The 13,930-nt window shown below is 37.5% G+C and overlaps 1 protein-coding gene across 1 annotated transcript; it reads right to left on the reverse strand.

Annotated features, from left to right (window-relative positions):
• Nucleotides 1-5,206: 5,206 nt before the first annotated feature.
• Nucleotides 5,207-11,854, reverse strand: LOC116709510 (excitatory amino acid transporter 3-like). Its single transcript, XM_032548102.1, has 13 exons — nucleotides 11,737-11,854; nucleotides 11,503-11,643; nucleotides 10,246-10,338; nucleotides 9,451-9,547; nucleotides 9,321-9,363; nucleotides 9,180-9,242; nucleotides 8,904-9,082; nucleotides 8,696-8,803; nucleotides 7,138-7,260; nucleotides 6,824-7,015; nucleotides 6,567-6,701; nucleotides 6,123-6,236; nucleotides 5,207-5,318 (listed from the first exon to the last, which is right to left on the reverse strand). The coding sequence occupies exons 1-13, from the start codon at nucleotides 11,840-11,842 to the stop codon at nucleotides 5,240-5,242; spliced, it is 1,473 nt and encodes a 490-aa protein (XP_032403993.1). The 5' UTR covers nucleotides 11,843-11,854; the 3' UTR covers nucleotides 5,207-5,239.
• Between the last annotated feature and the right edge of the window lie 2,076 nt (nucleotides 11,855-13,930).

Consider the following 13,930-nt stretch of genomic DNA (forward strand, 5'->3'; position numbering starts at 1 on the left):
TGAAATGTTTTGCTTTATTTTTAGCAGCAATAACCCCCAGTCATCAGTTTCTACATTTCTATATTACTATCAGTCTTTGAAGCTCTCTTTCATTAACAACATGACTTCAATTCATACATTTTTTGCTGCCTACCCGTTTTTGCTTAGCTTTTTTATAGTTCCACCAACACAATTTGAGATCTGGGCTTCAATGAGACCTCTGCAGTACCTTTATTCTTTTTTTGGCCTTTTTGTTGTTGATCTGATGCTTTGATTTGGATCATTGTAGTGTTTGGTGAGTCTTGCACATTATGTAACAAATGTCTGAGGACAAAACAAAACAGCTGGATTTATACTGTGATCAAATCACACACAGGTGAACTATGTTTGCTAGCTGGGAGACTTCTGGAGGCAATCAGCTACATGATTTTACTTGGGGACATTGGAGTAAAGGGGCAGATATGCATTTTTGTTTGTAGAAACTACTTTTTGTAGTTTCTTACCATAAAACCCAATTAAAATGCACCGAGGTTTATAGTTTTAATGTGTTAAAACAATATAGACAGTTGTGAATCCTCAATTATCTTCATGCTTTCACTTTCTGGGTTTCTTTATTTTAACTTTCGATAAATTAAAAATAACTCAGAGAGGAATTTTAATGTTAGTAAAATTTGATGGAAAATGAGTACAGAATAAAGATTAAAAAGATCCAGATTTCAAAGTGTCATTAAGAAAATAAACATTTCACCAAGTTATATTTGCCATTTCCTCATCTCTTCTCCAATTCTATTGTCCATTTTAAAGTTTATGGTTTATTTAAAGGTCGTTCCTTTCATCTTTCATATTTAAGAGGCTGGGCTTAAGTAGAACTTATCTATCCGTTTCATCATTATTTGCATTCTCAAGCACATTAAAGCCAGAGTCCACTATGAAGTGAAAACCATTTCAGGTGACTGACCCCTCTTAGACTGTCCAAGGGCAATCATTTCACCACAGCACACGACAGCCGGATTAATTTGGCGTCACGTTCACAGGCCAGTAGCTGCGGTTCCTTTGTCCTTTGGCCTCAGGGTCTCTTTAAGATAAGCAGAATCCGTCCGCTCTGTTCATTAAAGCTCCCCGGAGAGTTGTCTTCTGGCCGTGCAATTGACACCACTTCGTAAGAGAGTGGATAATCCAGAGAGGAGGCGTTGGCTCATTAGTGGAGCGTTTGAGTTAAGTTCAGCTGAGGGCGGTGAAGAGAAAACAGTCTGTCCTTTCCCCAATGATTAGTGATGGCTGGCTAGTTGGAGCCTCCAGTGCTGGTGGTTAACCATTCATGGACTAAAATGTCATTGTTCCACTGAAGCTTTAATTGTATGAATGAACACTAGGCTCTCTGCAACACTGAATAATGCATTTATGGGTGTGCTTTAAAAATGAATGGGATGCATAATTCACAAGCTACATTAGTTCAAACTTTTTAACAGTGCAGAAACACTTTGAGGCACATTGTTCCAGTGGTTCAGGCTGCAGGGAAGGTGCAGAAACAAACATCCTGATGGAGACACTGGGGAGACTTTGACTTTTTAAATGTTGAGGGTGAAAGCATCCAACTGTACCGTAATGATGGATATCAAGTTGTTGTAACTATATATATACTGTATATATGCATATATATACAGTATATATATATATTCATTTTCAAAGAAAAACATCAACTATAACACTGAGCTAATATAAACATTTCAGAGGAAGCAGCCATTTCAGGAAGGAAATGAAAGCAAAATGAGTGCATAAATTAATGAGGTTCTTAATATCACTGCTGCATAATTAAAGCATAAGTAGATCCTATCAATGTGTGTCTCTTTATTAAATGAGACGTGGATCTTTAAGGCAGAAAGTTTCAGCCCAGGTTCACATGTGCAGAGCTTCCTCTAAAGCAAGGGTCTCAAACTCCAGGCCTCGAGGGCCGCAGTCCTGCAGTTTTTAGTTGTGCCACAGGTACAAAACACTGGAATGAAATGACTTAATTACCTCCTCCTTGTGTAGATCAGTTTTCCAGAGCCTTAATGACCTAATTATTCTGTTCAGGTGTGGTGCAGCAGAGACACATCTAAAAGTTGCAGGACTGCGGCCCTCGAGGACTGGAGTTTGAGACCCCTGCTGACATGCCACCATGTGGTTTGAAAATGCTTTCAATTCATTTCCATATTCAGGGTGCTGAAGGCAGTGATTTTAACAGTCAGATGATTTTTAATGTTTAAAAATGATACGCAGTTGATAGATCACTTTTACTGCTCAGGACTCTCTGACCTGATAAGTGAATCTCTGCAGCTCCTCCAGAGTTGCTGGATTTTATGGTCGCTTCCGTAGTCTGTCGATTTTGACGGACAGCCATGTCTTGCCTGCTGATATTTCAAACTGAGTAACACGTAGATTTAGAGGATAAAAATAATGCAACAGAACATCCTGTTAAACGTTTACTCTAAAATCCCCATAAAATCACATGATCTTGGGCGTGCCGTGGTGGCGGAGGGGTTAGCGTGACCCACATTCAGAGGCAACGTAGCCTCAACGTGGCTGTCGCGGGTTCGACTCCCGGACCCGACGACGTTTACCGCATGTCTTCCCCCCTTTCCTGTCAGCCTACTTTGAAAAAGGGACACTAGAGCCCACAAAAAGACCCCTTGTGGGCGATAAAAATAAAAAAAATCACATGATCTTTATCTCCAGCGTTTATAATTGACAAATTGTAGACATTAGAGATATTCTTGCGTTACCACAAGCAACGAGTCCCAGGATCCTTATGCTGAAGTCCCACAACGTCTCTATATGACACACCCTAGATGTTGTCTTTGTAGGCCCTCAGTGAATTTCTATAAGCCCTTCAGAGCCACGTCCTGTTTCAACAGAGCAGGCCACAGGAGACAGTGGGAGCAAGCTAAAAGGAGAACATCAGTCCAGGAATAATAAACAGCCTCTTCGGAGCACTGACAAGTGGATGAAGCCAACTTGTGTCATTCCTCATGCCCACAGAGAATTATGTGAGAAAGAGTCGTCCACCTGAGAAATGTTTCTCATCTAACGCCTGAGGGCATTTTGACAGGAGCGTCTTACATATTTCATTAGAAGTCTGACCAGTCAGAGCTAAATTCTGGAGTCCTAAACAGAAAGGTTGACAGTGTTTACTTTCTGTCTGACATGTGGACACCTTGTTATTTACACCACAGGCAGAGAGGGGATACAATCTTTACTCAGTGTTATGTTTTGGGGGTTTTTTGTTGCCATTTTTAATGGTTTGACGTTATTTCTGTTTTGCTTTCAGTCTCAAAATGTTCCGTTTCAACCTACAACATCGCGAGGGCGCAGAAATTACACTCCTACTCCAGCTGTCGCTACGCTCTTGTTCAAACTGTCATTTACAGAAATATTGTCAGGTTTCAGGTCTAAAAATGGCATTCACTGCATTCCTGAGCCATGGTTTCCAGGCTTGTTGATGCTTTACATTTGAACTTTGGCTGCTTTTATACATTTTAGTGGTTTAGATTTTAGAGTTTGTTTTCTTTATATGTTTTGATTTACTCTGACCTGTGAATCAATGGGGTGTAAAAAAAAAGGAGACAGCCCGTGGTTGCTTTCTTGAAGGATGTTCCTGAATCTGTCCCACTGTTATTTTGTTGACCACCTTGTCTCTCAGTTTGACAGTTTTCTTCTTGACATCAGAGTGCATCAGACCAAAGAGCATCGCCTTTTTGAGGCAAAATGGAAGGCGGCAGCACACGGCTTGCAATTCGGGCCATTGATCATGAAAGACCAAGACAAACATCATTTCAAATAGCTCGGAACAATCTTCAATTCAGTTTTCATAGCTTTATACAGATTATACCTAAAAGAAGATGGTGACTTTCTCTTTGGAAGCAAATGACAATCACTGACAGTTGTACATTTTTATGTCTTACACAGTTTTTCTCCTATAGTTTTATGAACTACAGGTGTCTTTGAATGGTTTGTTATAACATAAAACTTATCGTACATAATCAGTCTACAGTTGATTAAGTAACGTTAAAAATGCTTGCAGACCATAGTTACTATTTTCATTTTAATCCTTTTTTTCCCACTTCTGCCATCAACTGAAGCATTCATAAATGCAACATCTAGTGTTTGTGTTTATTTGACATTATACTTTTTTATCTTCAGTGATATAAAATTCTAACATTCAGGCCAAACTAATAGGACTTAGCTGTGGCAGTTTGCCGAGACCTGATTTGTGAAAGGGACATGAAGGCATGGAGGTCTGTGTGTCCTCCCGCAAATTCTGCAACGTCCATCATTTGATGGATTGTTATGCTACTTCTGATCCTGTAGGTGGAGCTGTTTGCCTGCAACAGATAAGTTTAAACCAGGGAGGTTCAAATTGCAGCCTGGGGCCATTTTCAGCTCTGGGAATTTTTATTTATTTTTATTTTTTTGGCCCCAAACTGCATTTTAAGACAGCCACAAATTAGGCCCAACAGCTCAGATGGTTGACACAGACTGACATAAAAAAAAAGAATAAAGAAAGAAATGCAAAATAATTGAAGTTTTCTTAAAATAGAAAATGTTAGGCAAAGCCCAATGAATTTGTTGTTTAATTAATAAAATGAAATGGTTTTCATAGTAGATTTGACCACAAATAACCAGTGACTTTTCATCCAAAGGGACTTTGGTGCAAACAACACAACAAGCATTTTTAAAGCAGTCTCCCATATCCCGTTCAAAAATTTACTGGGCTAGAAAAAGAGAAAAGAATTGATCAGATTTTTTTTGTTGTTTCTTTTGATAAGGCAAATATACAAAGCTATTTTTTAAAACAAATATTCCAAATGGACAATGATTTACAGATCCCTTTTCTACAAAAATCATCATAAAACATGATGATTGTGTGCTTAATGTATTCACAAATAACTGACTTTTTTTTTTTAGTAAAAAAAAAGAAGTCACAATTCTTCCCCCTTTGGTGAGTGGACACTCACGGATTAAACAAACGATAAAGACGTGAGATGAGTTTCTGGCTACTACTCACCAGAAACATACCCATCATGCAACATCTACAGCAATCTTAAATGATCTTAGTTCCAAAACATCTGATTGTCTATGTGTTTATGGATAAATTGCATCACGAAGAGATAAAGACTGCTGCAGTGTTTAATGGTGAATGGAATAAATGAAAATCTAAAGAAAAAAAGAACCAAGCCAGTAATCAAAGTGAGCTCAAAAATTCAGTTTAACTGATTGGAGTTCACGAGGCGGATGTGTAGGCGTTCCAGTGAGTTTGCACTTCTTCATACTCTTCCACAGCAGCTTGCCAGTCTTGAGCCCTAAACAAACACAACGCAGGAGGAAGACGAAAACACTTTGTAATTCCAAACATGGTCTGTATTAAAACCAAGTCATTGATGAACATCATGAGTCTGGAGTGTACAGCGTGTATGTTCATTTAACCTAGACTGAATGGTGGTATAAGTCAAAAATTGATAGATTTCTAAAAATTGTTTACTGTGTTTTTGCTTTTTTGCCACACTTAAATCATTACTAAAGCTGATTGTTTTATTTTACTACAGGAAAAAAATAGATTTTTTAAAATTCAGCCATGTAAGAGGGTTTTTGAGCGTAACCCGTCTTTCTAAGGTCATTCCAGCACATTCCAATATAGGAATGTGATCTGGTCACTCCTTATGAGTAACCATAAGGAGTGACCTTATAGTGTGCCTTGATTTATTGCCATGATGCAAAACTACAGTTCAACCTAAGGTCATGAATTGGTGGCTGGATGTTCTCCATCAGGATTTTTATCCATGAGACAGTGTTCATGGTAATTCATCCAGATCCTCAGATAACAATAGCAGCCCTGCATGATATTTGAGCCTGCTTCATGTTTTCTGACAAGCTGAATGTAAGTGGTTTCTTAGTCTGGCGGTAGCAAGCCTTCTGGGTGTGAGTAGTGAAATAGAACCCTCTTTTGGAATAAAGAGGGTTCATCAGATTTAATTAAAGATCTAACTCAAGTTATCTTCATCTGACGGTAAAAAATTGCTTTGCAATCTAAAAAAAATTTTTGACTAAAAAGCGAAAATCTTATAATGAAGTACTTTTTCACTGCATTGTGTGTGAGGAAAAATTACTTTGCTCTTCTCTGGTGAAGGCTCGCAGCTATCAGTTCGTCTGTGGACAGTTCTTGGACAAGAGCGATGCCGATGCAGTCTCCCAAGACGTTAACAAGAGTGGCGGGGTGATCTCTGAAGAATGGCAGTCAAATGGGAGAGCCAGAATCAAGGTTAAATCACACTTGAGTAGTTTTACATGAACTCATTCTGACTTGTAGCACTGTGTAAAAAGTTTTAATCCACCGGTAAACTTTAAATTAATTAACAACTTCCACAACGGCTGAGCTTTTGTTCTTTGAAGGCGGTCTTTGTCAATAATCAGATTATTATTATTATTATTATTATTATTATTTTTTGAGGAAAAAGATAAAAAATTTAAAGCGAGAAATAAAATGCTAATATTCCTGCCTGAACTCTTCCTTGTAAACCTTGTGTCTGTCTTAAAGTCGTGCCGAGACTTACAGAATCCACTCTACCGTCACCAGGATCCAGGCGCCACTCAGAGGCAGATCTGTGGCGTTCAGGATAAAGAGGGACGTTAAGGCTCCGCACGCCGGGACCCCTTTGCTTATAAAGCTGAACGCTGCTGCCGCGACCCTGCACAGGGTGACAGTTTCTTACACTTACACCATTTATTCAATCTCCATCCACTTAAATGCTGTTTGACAAAAAAAAAAAAAAAAAAAAGTAATGATGAATAAATCAAGACGGCAACTGACCCAATACTGAACAATAGGTTGAAGTCCAGATAGATGTTGTGCACTAGGGCGATGAAGACTGCAGCCGCAGCCTGATACAGAGCTGTCCCGTTCATGTTTATATTGGTCCCGATGGGCAGCATAAAACGGGTGACTTTGTTGTGAATGTTGTTGTTCTTGCAGCAGTGTAAAGTGACCGGCATTGTAGCAGCACTTATCCGCACATAAAGGAAATAAGAGCAAAGGTTTTCGAGTGTGACCGCGTTCAGCTTGACAACGATTATACAAGCAAACGGCCGCTATAAAGGCCAAATAAGGCAGTGGACGTGGGTCACCTGGAGGAGAGGAGTAATGCAGTCCGCAGCGCAGGTAAGACCCCGCGGATGACAGTGAAGGGATTACTTTGCGCAAGCACAAGATAGATCAGAGGCAGGACAATGGCTCCGTGCAAGAAGAGCCTGAAACCCGTTGTAAAAGAAGTCAGCCAAACAATACGTGGTACATAACATACAATGCATTGCAACATGTCCACATTTTTTTTTACCAGCACAACCACAAACTTCACATTCGATCAGGACTTTACGCGACAGATATATGAACATGAATGGAAATGGCAAACGACAGAACTGAAAGTGTCTAAAAAGGAAGTGAGAAGCCCCGCTGCTCTAGTTGTTCACTTCAACAATTAGTTTATTCGTGGTTCTTGATGAAAGTATTTCCAGGAAGGTGGTCATCAGTGCAAAGAGAGACAACCTCCATGTGATCAAGTTAGCCACAACATCTCCACATGGAGTTTGGTGGCTGTACCAAACTGTACGGCCACCAAACAGTTTGGTGTACTTGGTGTACACTGTACTGTATGGCCACCAGTACAGTGCCATACAGTTTGTTTTCGGAGTCAAAACACCAATGTTTTGTTAAATGAAGAAGCTCCGCTGATCATGATGGGTCCTCCCACACTAATATTTTCAATGTGATCTTGTCATGTCAGGCTTTCTGCCCTTTTCCATCAGGGCTGTTATGCCAAACAGAATATAGCATAAAATTTAGATAGGAGTGCAGATTATTATTTTTTTCATTAAATCATGAGCTGCCTGCTTGAGTTTAAAGGGGCAGTATTATTTAAAATCGACTTTTTTGAGCTACACATCATGTTATAATGTTAATCCCTCAGCAAAAACATACCTAGAATGTTACCTTGATTCCTTCATGCATGTTTGAAAAATCCTTTAATCTCCCATGGCAACCATTCAGCTGCACAAAAACGCCTGGATGGACCTAGCACCACCTTGCCAGCAGCAATTAGCAAACACCTGGTGGAACCGCTCACCTCCTTAAGGTTAATAGAGGAGCGACGTTGTGATGACTTCTTGAAGGCAGAGTTTCAGAAAGAACAGGATTTTTTAAAGAGACAGAGGCCCAATTGTAAGAAGTTAAATCAGGAAGTAAAATTTCTTTTAAGTTGTAATTAATATAAATTGCATTTTTATGACCACTGAAGGTAACATAGTTACTAGGTTATACTATAAAGTGGCACAATGTGCCTGGAAAATATATAATACTGCCCCTTTAAATGTGGTTTGTTCACAATTTTCTTTTCACTTGCTCCTGTTTCCAGGCTATATCCTTGACTATAAAATCCACGTACTTGTAATGTCTTCCTTGACTATTTTTATATAATCTCAAGAAAAAACAACAACACTTGCAACACTTGTTTATAACACTCTGTTAATTGCTCATGTGACATTGCTTTGGTCTTTAAAGAACTCTGCCAGCTGCATCTGTGTTTATAATTCTGAACAAGCGACTTCCCACACTCAAACTTTTTATGAATTAGAACCCTCTTTGTCAGGATGGATAAAAATTAAATTGAAAAACTAACAAGTAACTTACCCAGCAAGAACCATGCCAACAAATTTCACCAGATGAAGGCCTATATCAAAGTCATTAATGTTGGTAACCTGATATATTGACATGAACAGGACTCCCACTGGTAGGTAACTGTAGCCGGAAAAATTACAATTCAAATGCTACCGTGAGAAAACAAATGACAGATGCTGAACAGTTTTACGCACTCGCTGGTTACAGAGTTCATTCTTACCTGCGAATCAAGTGGAAGAAATCGTCAGTTATCTGACTGATGGTGCAAATCAGCCGCACTATGACCCGCGACTCTTCCATTTCGTTAAACGCCAGTCCAGACATAAAAGAAATGAACAAGAGGCCGAGAATGTCCACTCCGTATTGGTAGGTACCTTGATAATCTATGCCAGTCTTGTTCTGAAGATTTGGAAGGACCCATGTCAAAGCTGAGGTTGACCTTCATCGGTTGTCACAGCTGATATATGCTGAAATCATTCTAGACCAGAGTGGTTACCTCAGTGATGCCAGCGTTTGTGGCGACTCCAGAAACGGTAAATTCCTTCTTTTCCAGACGGTACTAAAAAGAAGGGAAATAGCTAATGTAAAACACAACATTGAATCAAAACTATGAAACTAAGTCTGAAACAAGCCGTACGTGTTTGACAAAGGACCGCATCATACTGTCTGGAAAGATGTTCCTGTAGAGACAGACAAAACATTTAACTGAGGAGAAAAAGAGGCTTGCAGGAACCTACAGAATAAACAGCCTGCAAATGTCCTCCCACCTGTACAAAACCAGGAAGGTATCGATCGAGAAGAAGTTCTGGTCTTCCGGATCGGGGTATTTGAATCCTGACCGCAGCACCCATATCAGAGTCAGTCCTGCAACATACATGCATGATAACACCAAATGCTGTAAGCAGTATGATCATTTTTTTAACCAGAGCTATTGAATTGTTGCCACTAAAAATCTATTTTATTTTAATGAGACTATTATTGTTTGGATTGTTTATCAATTTGAAAAGAAATAACAACGAAGTGCAAACAGTTTTAGACAAGATGCTGCCAAAACTTGGGCCTCCATTTAAAACTGTTTCTTTGTTGAATACGCACACTGCCTTGCAAAAGTCTTCATACATGCTGACCATTTTCAGAATTTGTCCCATTACAAGCACGTGTTTTATTAAAATGTAATATCTTATTACACACTGTTATTAAGACAGAGTGTACTAATGACATTTTTTCCTGTGATGGAGTTGTGTAACGCTCCTCTACCAAGAGCCTCTTAGCTACGCCTCTGGTTAATGATCTAACTGTCTAACCTGAATTTATTTGAAGGTATCAGAGCAAAGACTCTGAATATGAATTCAGGCCACACTTTAGAGATTTGTTTTACATAAAATGGATTAATACAAAAAATGACAAAGTGAAAAGCTACAAGAGGTGTGATTGTTCCGGCAAGGCTACAGAATCAAAAATTTAATCAGAATTAAAAGAAAATAAGCCTCAAATGAGATTGATTCCAGTAGTGGTCAATAATTCAGTTTTTGCACCATTTTTTTAAAGAAAATTTCTCTCACCGATGACCACAGCGATCAGAGTTGTTGAGAGGAAATAAAGTCCTGTATACAAGGCAATTGTCTTGGAGGGTGCGGTCTTGAAAGTACGAATTCCTGTAAGAAACAAACAGAGCTGAACATCGTCTGTTGCTCCAGATCCATTTAAAGTTTACATTAACTTGACAATATATATCTGTTTCTTCAAGTTGACAGTAGAGCTGCTACATTTCATTCAGAAAAGTATAGTCATCCTTAGCCCTATCTTTTTTTTTTTTTTACTTGATACTCCTTTTACATAATTTTATTATCTGTTGGTAGATCCCTGCATCATTCAGACACCAACCTGTAATTGAATAAAAGTGGATCTAAATCTAAATCTGCCAAGGGCATGAATAATTTTGGGAAAAACATAGTTGTTACTTTACTGTTAACATTTAGATTTGCATTCTACTTCATGTTACCCATTTTTACAAATCTTTTTTTTTTTTTGGTCTTTTTTGTAGTTTTCACAAAGGCCATAGTATGAGAATTTCCTAGTTATATTCTTGCTGGTACATTTGACAACAAGCTTGATTAAATTTTTGAAAAGAAAAACAAAGACAAAAAAAAAACACATTTCAACTACAAATTACATTTGGTAATGAAGTCCACTTTAACAAATAGGCGCAGTCAGTTCAAATTAAAGCTGGATAAATGCTCTCAATGTACTCAATTTGTAGGATGGAGTTGAAGTTGTCTTGCGTTACACATATTTGACATGTAATATTTCTAAACTGCCATTATTGTGTATTTATCTACTTGTATTTCTGCTTTCTGTTAATCCATTAAAATTTACAAACACTATTTTGAGGCCAATCACAGTTGTACACCCTAGTTGTTTATTTGATTCATATGGAGACTATTGTTTCATTTATTCATTAACCCCATGTCTCACATTAAAGTCATAAAACAAGTCATATATATATATTTTTAGCTTAGTTACAAAACAAGCCAGTTTGTGGCAAGAAAATCATGTCCTTGCTGAAAGAAGTGGAATTTAAAAGATTACATGCAACAATCTGTCTGCCTGTATTTTTCACATAGGTATGCAATGATCTATTAATTAGTTCTTTTTCATAGTAAGGGAAATACTTCCTATCCAATTTGATCTTTATAGGAGAAGAAAACAATTAGATTAATAGAAGGTAATTAACAAGAAGAGGCACAATTAAAATGACAAACATTTTTCTGTATTCAAAGGGACATGTGGCAACACTGAACATAAAGAGTCTCGCTCACCCAACACCACACTGCTTGCAATTAGGGGGATGGACACCCCCTTAATCATGTGAGACAGTATATCTATTGGAAACATCAAGTACAGCTCTTCCACTTGTTGGAGTTCATCAAAGGTCTTCACAAGCACGCCAATGATTACCCCTTAAAACAAGCAACATGCAGAAGTGAAGGTGGCTAGTCAATAATAACCTTCTTTTTCTGATGATTCTGAAGCTGTTTGTAAAACAAACTTACCCAGTGCAACAGACCCCAAACAGGTGAACACCAACAGGTTACTGACCATGTAGCTCACAATTCCTTCCCATATCCCAAAGGACTTCGCTGAGGGTTGCTCCCCCATGGTCTTACCTGATCAGAAACAAGAAAACGAGACCTTATGAGATTTCAAGATTCAAATAAAAGTACCGAAGCAAACTTGAGAAACAACTGTTTAGTGTTGACGTTCAAACAAATGCACATTTTGCTGGTTAAAAATACATAAATTAAATGTCAACAGAAAGATTTACTATGAGAACAGTTAGCTGGCTATTTAAACAATGGTTACCTAGCAACGCTATTATCTCTAATCTGTAACTGAATAGCAACAACACTTTTATAAAAGAAATAATCAGGTCTTATGTCAATTAGCACTTTTCAGGACAATGTGGACCATTTGGAATTAGCGTTAATTAGCAAAAATATCCAGCCATTGCCAATATTTGAAGATTATCTGGGGGGTTAGAGTCGGTTTATTTGTTGTCCAAATTGACAAATTTGAATTAAAACTAAGCGTTTTAATTCAGGATAACAACCGACAGCTGACAGAAAGTTCTTATAGCCACAGTGAGCTTTTGTCTTGCATGTTAATACACAATTTGATCACTAAGTTGTTTTATGCAACCACTGCACATAATCAGTTCAGTTTTACTGCTATTTTAAGTTGAGTTTTTTTTTCAAAACACATTAAAGACAATTGAAAAGTGAAGGAAAACTCTGTTCCCTCTCTCCATCCATTCTGGTTTCCTCCATCTATTCTGGTTCCCTTCCATTCCTGGGACTTAAGTGACCATTTTGATTTCTTTCCAGGGATGTTCTCACAATCTGATAAAATAAAAATGAATAAATCTTTTGTCTTTCAGTGTGGAGATTTGACATGAAGATTCCTTTGAGATGACAGAAAGAGAGACAATATTAAACATTGGGGACAATGTTATCTCCAATGTTTAAAGTTGTCCAGGATGTTTAATGTTGTCCCCAATTTTTTATTTTATCTCCAGTGCTTAATATTGTCCTTGATGTTTAAGGATATATAAGGTTAAATTGTCATTATTACAATGTTTACTACAATGTTCCAGATACCTTGTATTTGGAATGTTTTACTTTATCTCCAAGTTTAATGCAAAAGGAAACTTCTGGAGATGAAATTTGACAGCTGATAAACATTGGCAATAATGTTAAACATCAAGCATAACATTAAGCATTATCCTTGATGGGATAAGGTCAAATATCCTGGATATTAAATGCTAAACATTGGATATGAAGTTAAATATCCCGGATGGTGTTAAACAGCCACAATAACACTGAATGTTAAACATCAGACATAACAATAACTATTGGTGGCTAAAGCTTAACATTGGGGACAATGTTAAACTTTGTAGATAAACATTGGTTATTATAACGTTATTTCCACATGATTTATTAATTTTGAATTCAAGTCTGCAAATCTTGGAACCTTAAAGTGTTTTTAATTAAATAAATCTACTTATGTTCAGCAACAAACTTCTATCTTTTTTCCTTTACAATTCTGAAGTTAGTAATTTAGTTATAGTAAAGTATGTATTGTATGTTTACAGGTTAAGCTAAAGTTTCAACAAAATGTTGGAGAACGCTGATTTCATGGAACTACATTCAGCCAATAAATTAAAGTTTTTAAGGTATGGTGAGTTTTGAGAATTTTCACTGTCAAATATCTGACTTTGGATGATGTGAATTTTGATTTCTTAGTTTGATTGTAATGGATCACAACTTTTCTGACTTTGTTTTAGAACTGGTTGAACAACGACTCCAACTTTTCTGCTGTATTATGAAAAGGTATTATGGAAATGTACTTAGTGCCTCATGTTTCTTTCAACACCAACACCCACTCATATTTTTCTGAGCTTCTGTTAGGGTCTCCCTTGCAAGAATATACATTACAGTAACTATAATCTAAACTACTGAATGCAGTAGTTTAGATTAGTTTAACATTTACTTCTATGTTAAAATAATTTTCTGTAGGAGGCCGTTTTTGTTACATAATAAAAAAAATGACATTTTCAGGATGAAACGAGTCGTGACTCTCTTGCTCGACATTCTTTATGTAGGTGTGATTTCTGTGATTTTTGAGCTCAGAGCAGCTGTACTTGATAGAAAACTGCTGTATCTCTTACCGGAGATACATTTGGAATAC

Source organism: Xiphophorus hellerii, chromosome 19, assembly GCF_003331165.1.
Source record: "Xiphophorus hellerii strain 12219 chromosome 19, Xiphophorus_hellerii-4.1, whole genome shotgun sequence".
In the NCBI taxonomy this organism is placed as follows: Eukaryota; Metazoa; Chordata; class Actinopteri; order Cyprinodontiformes; family Poeciliidae; genus Xiphophorus; species Xiphophorus hellerii.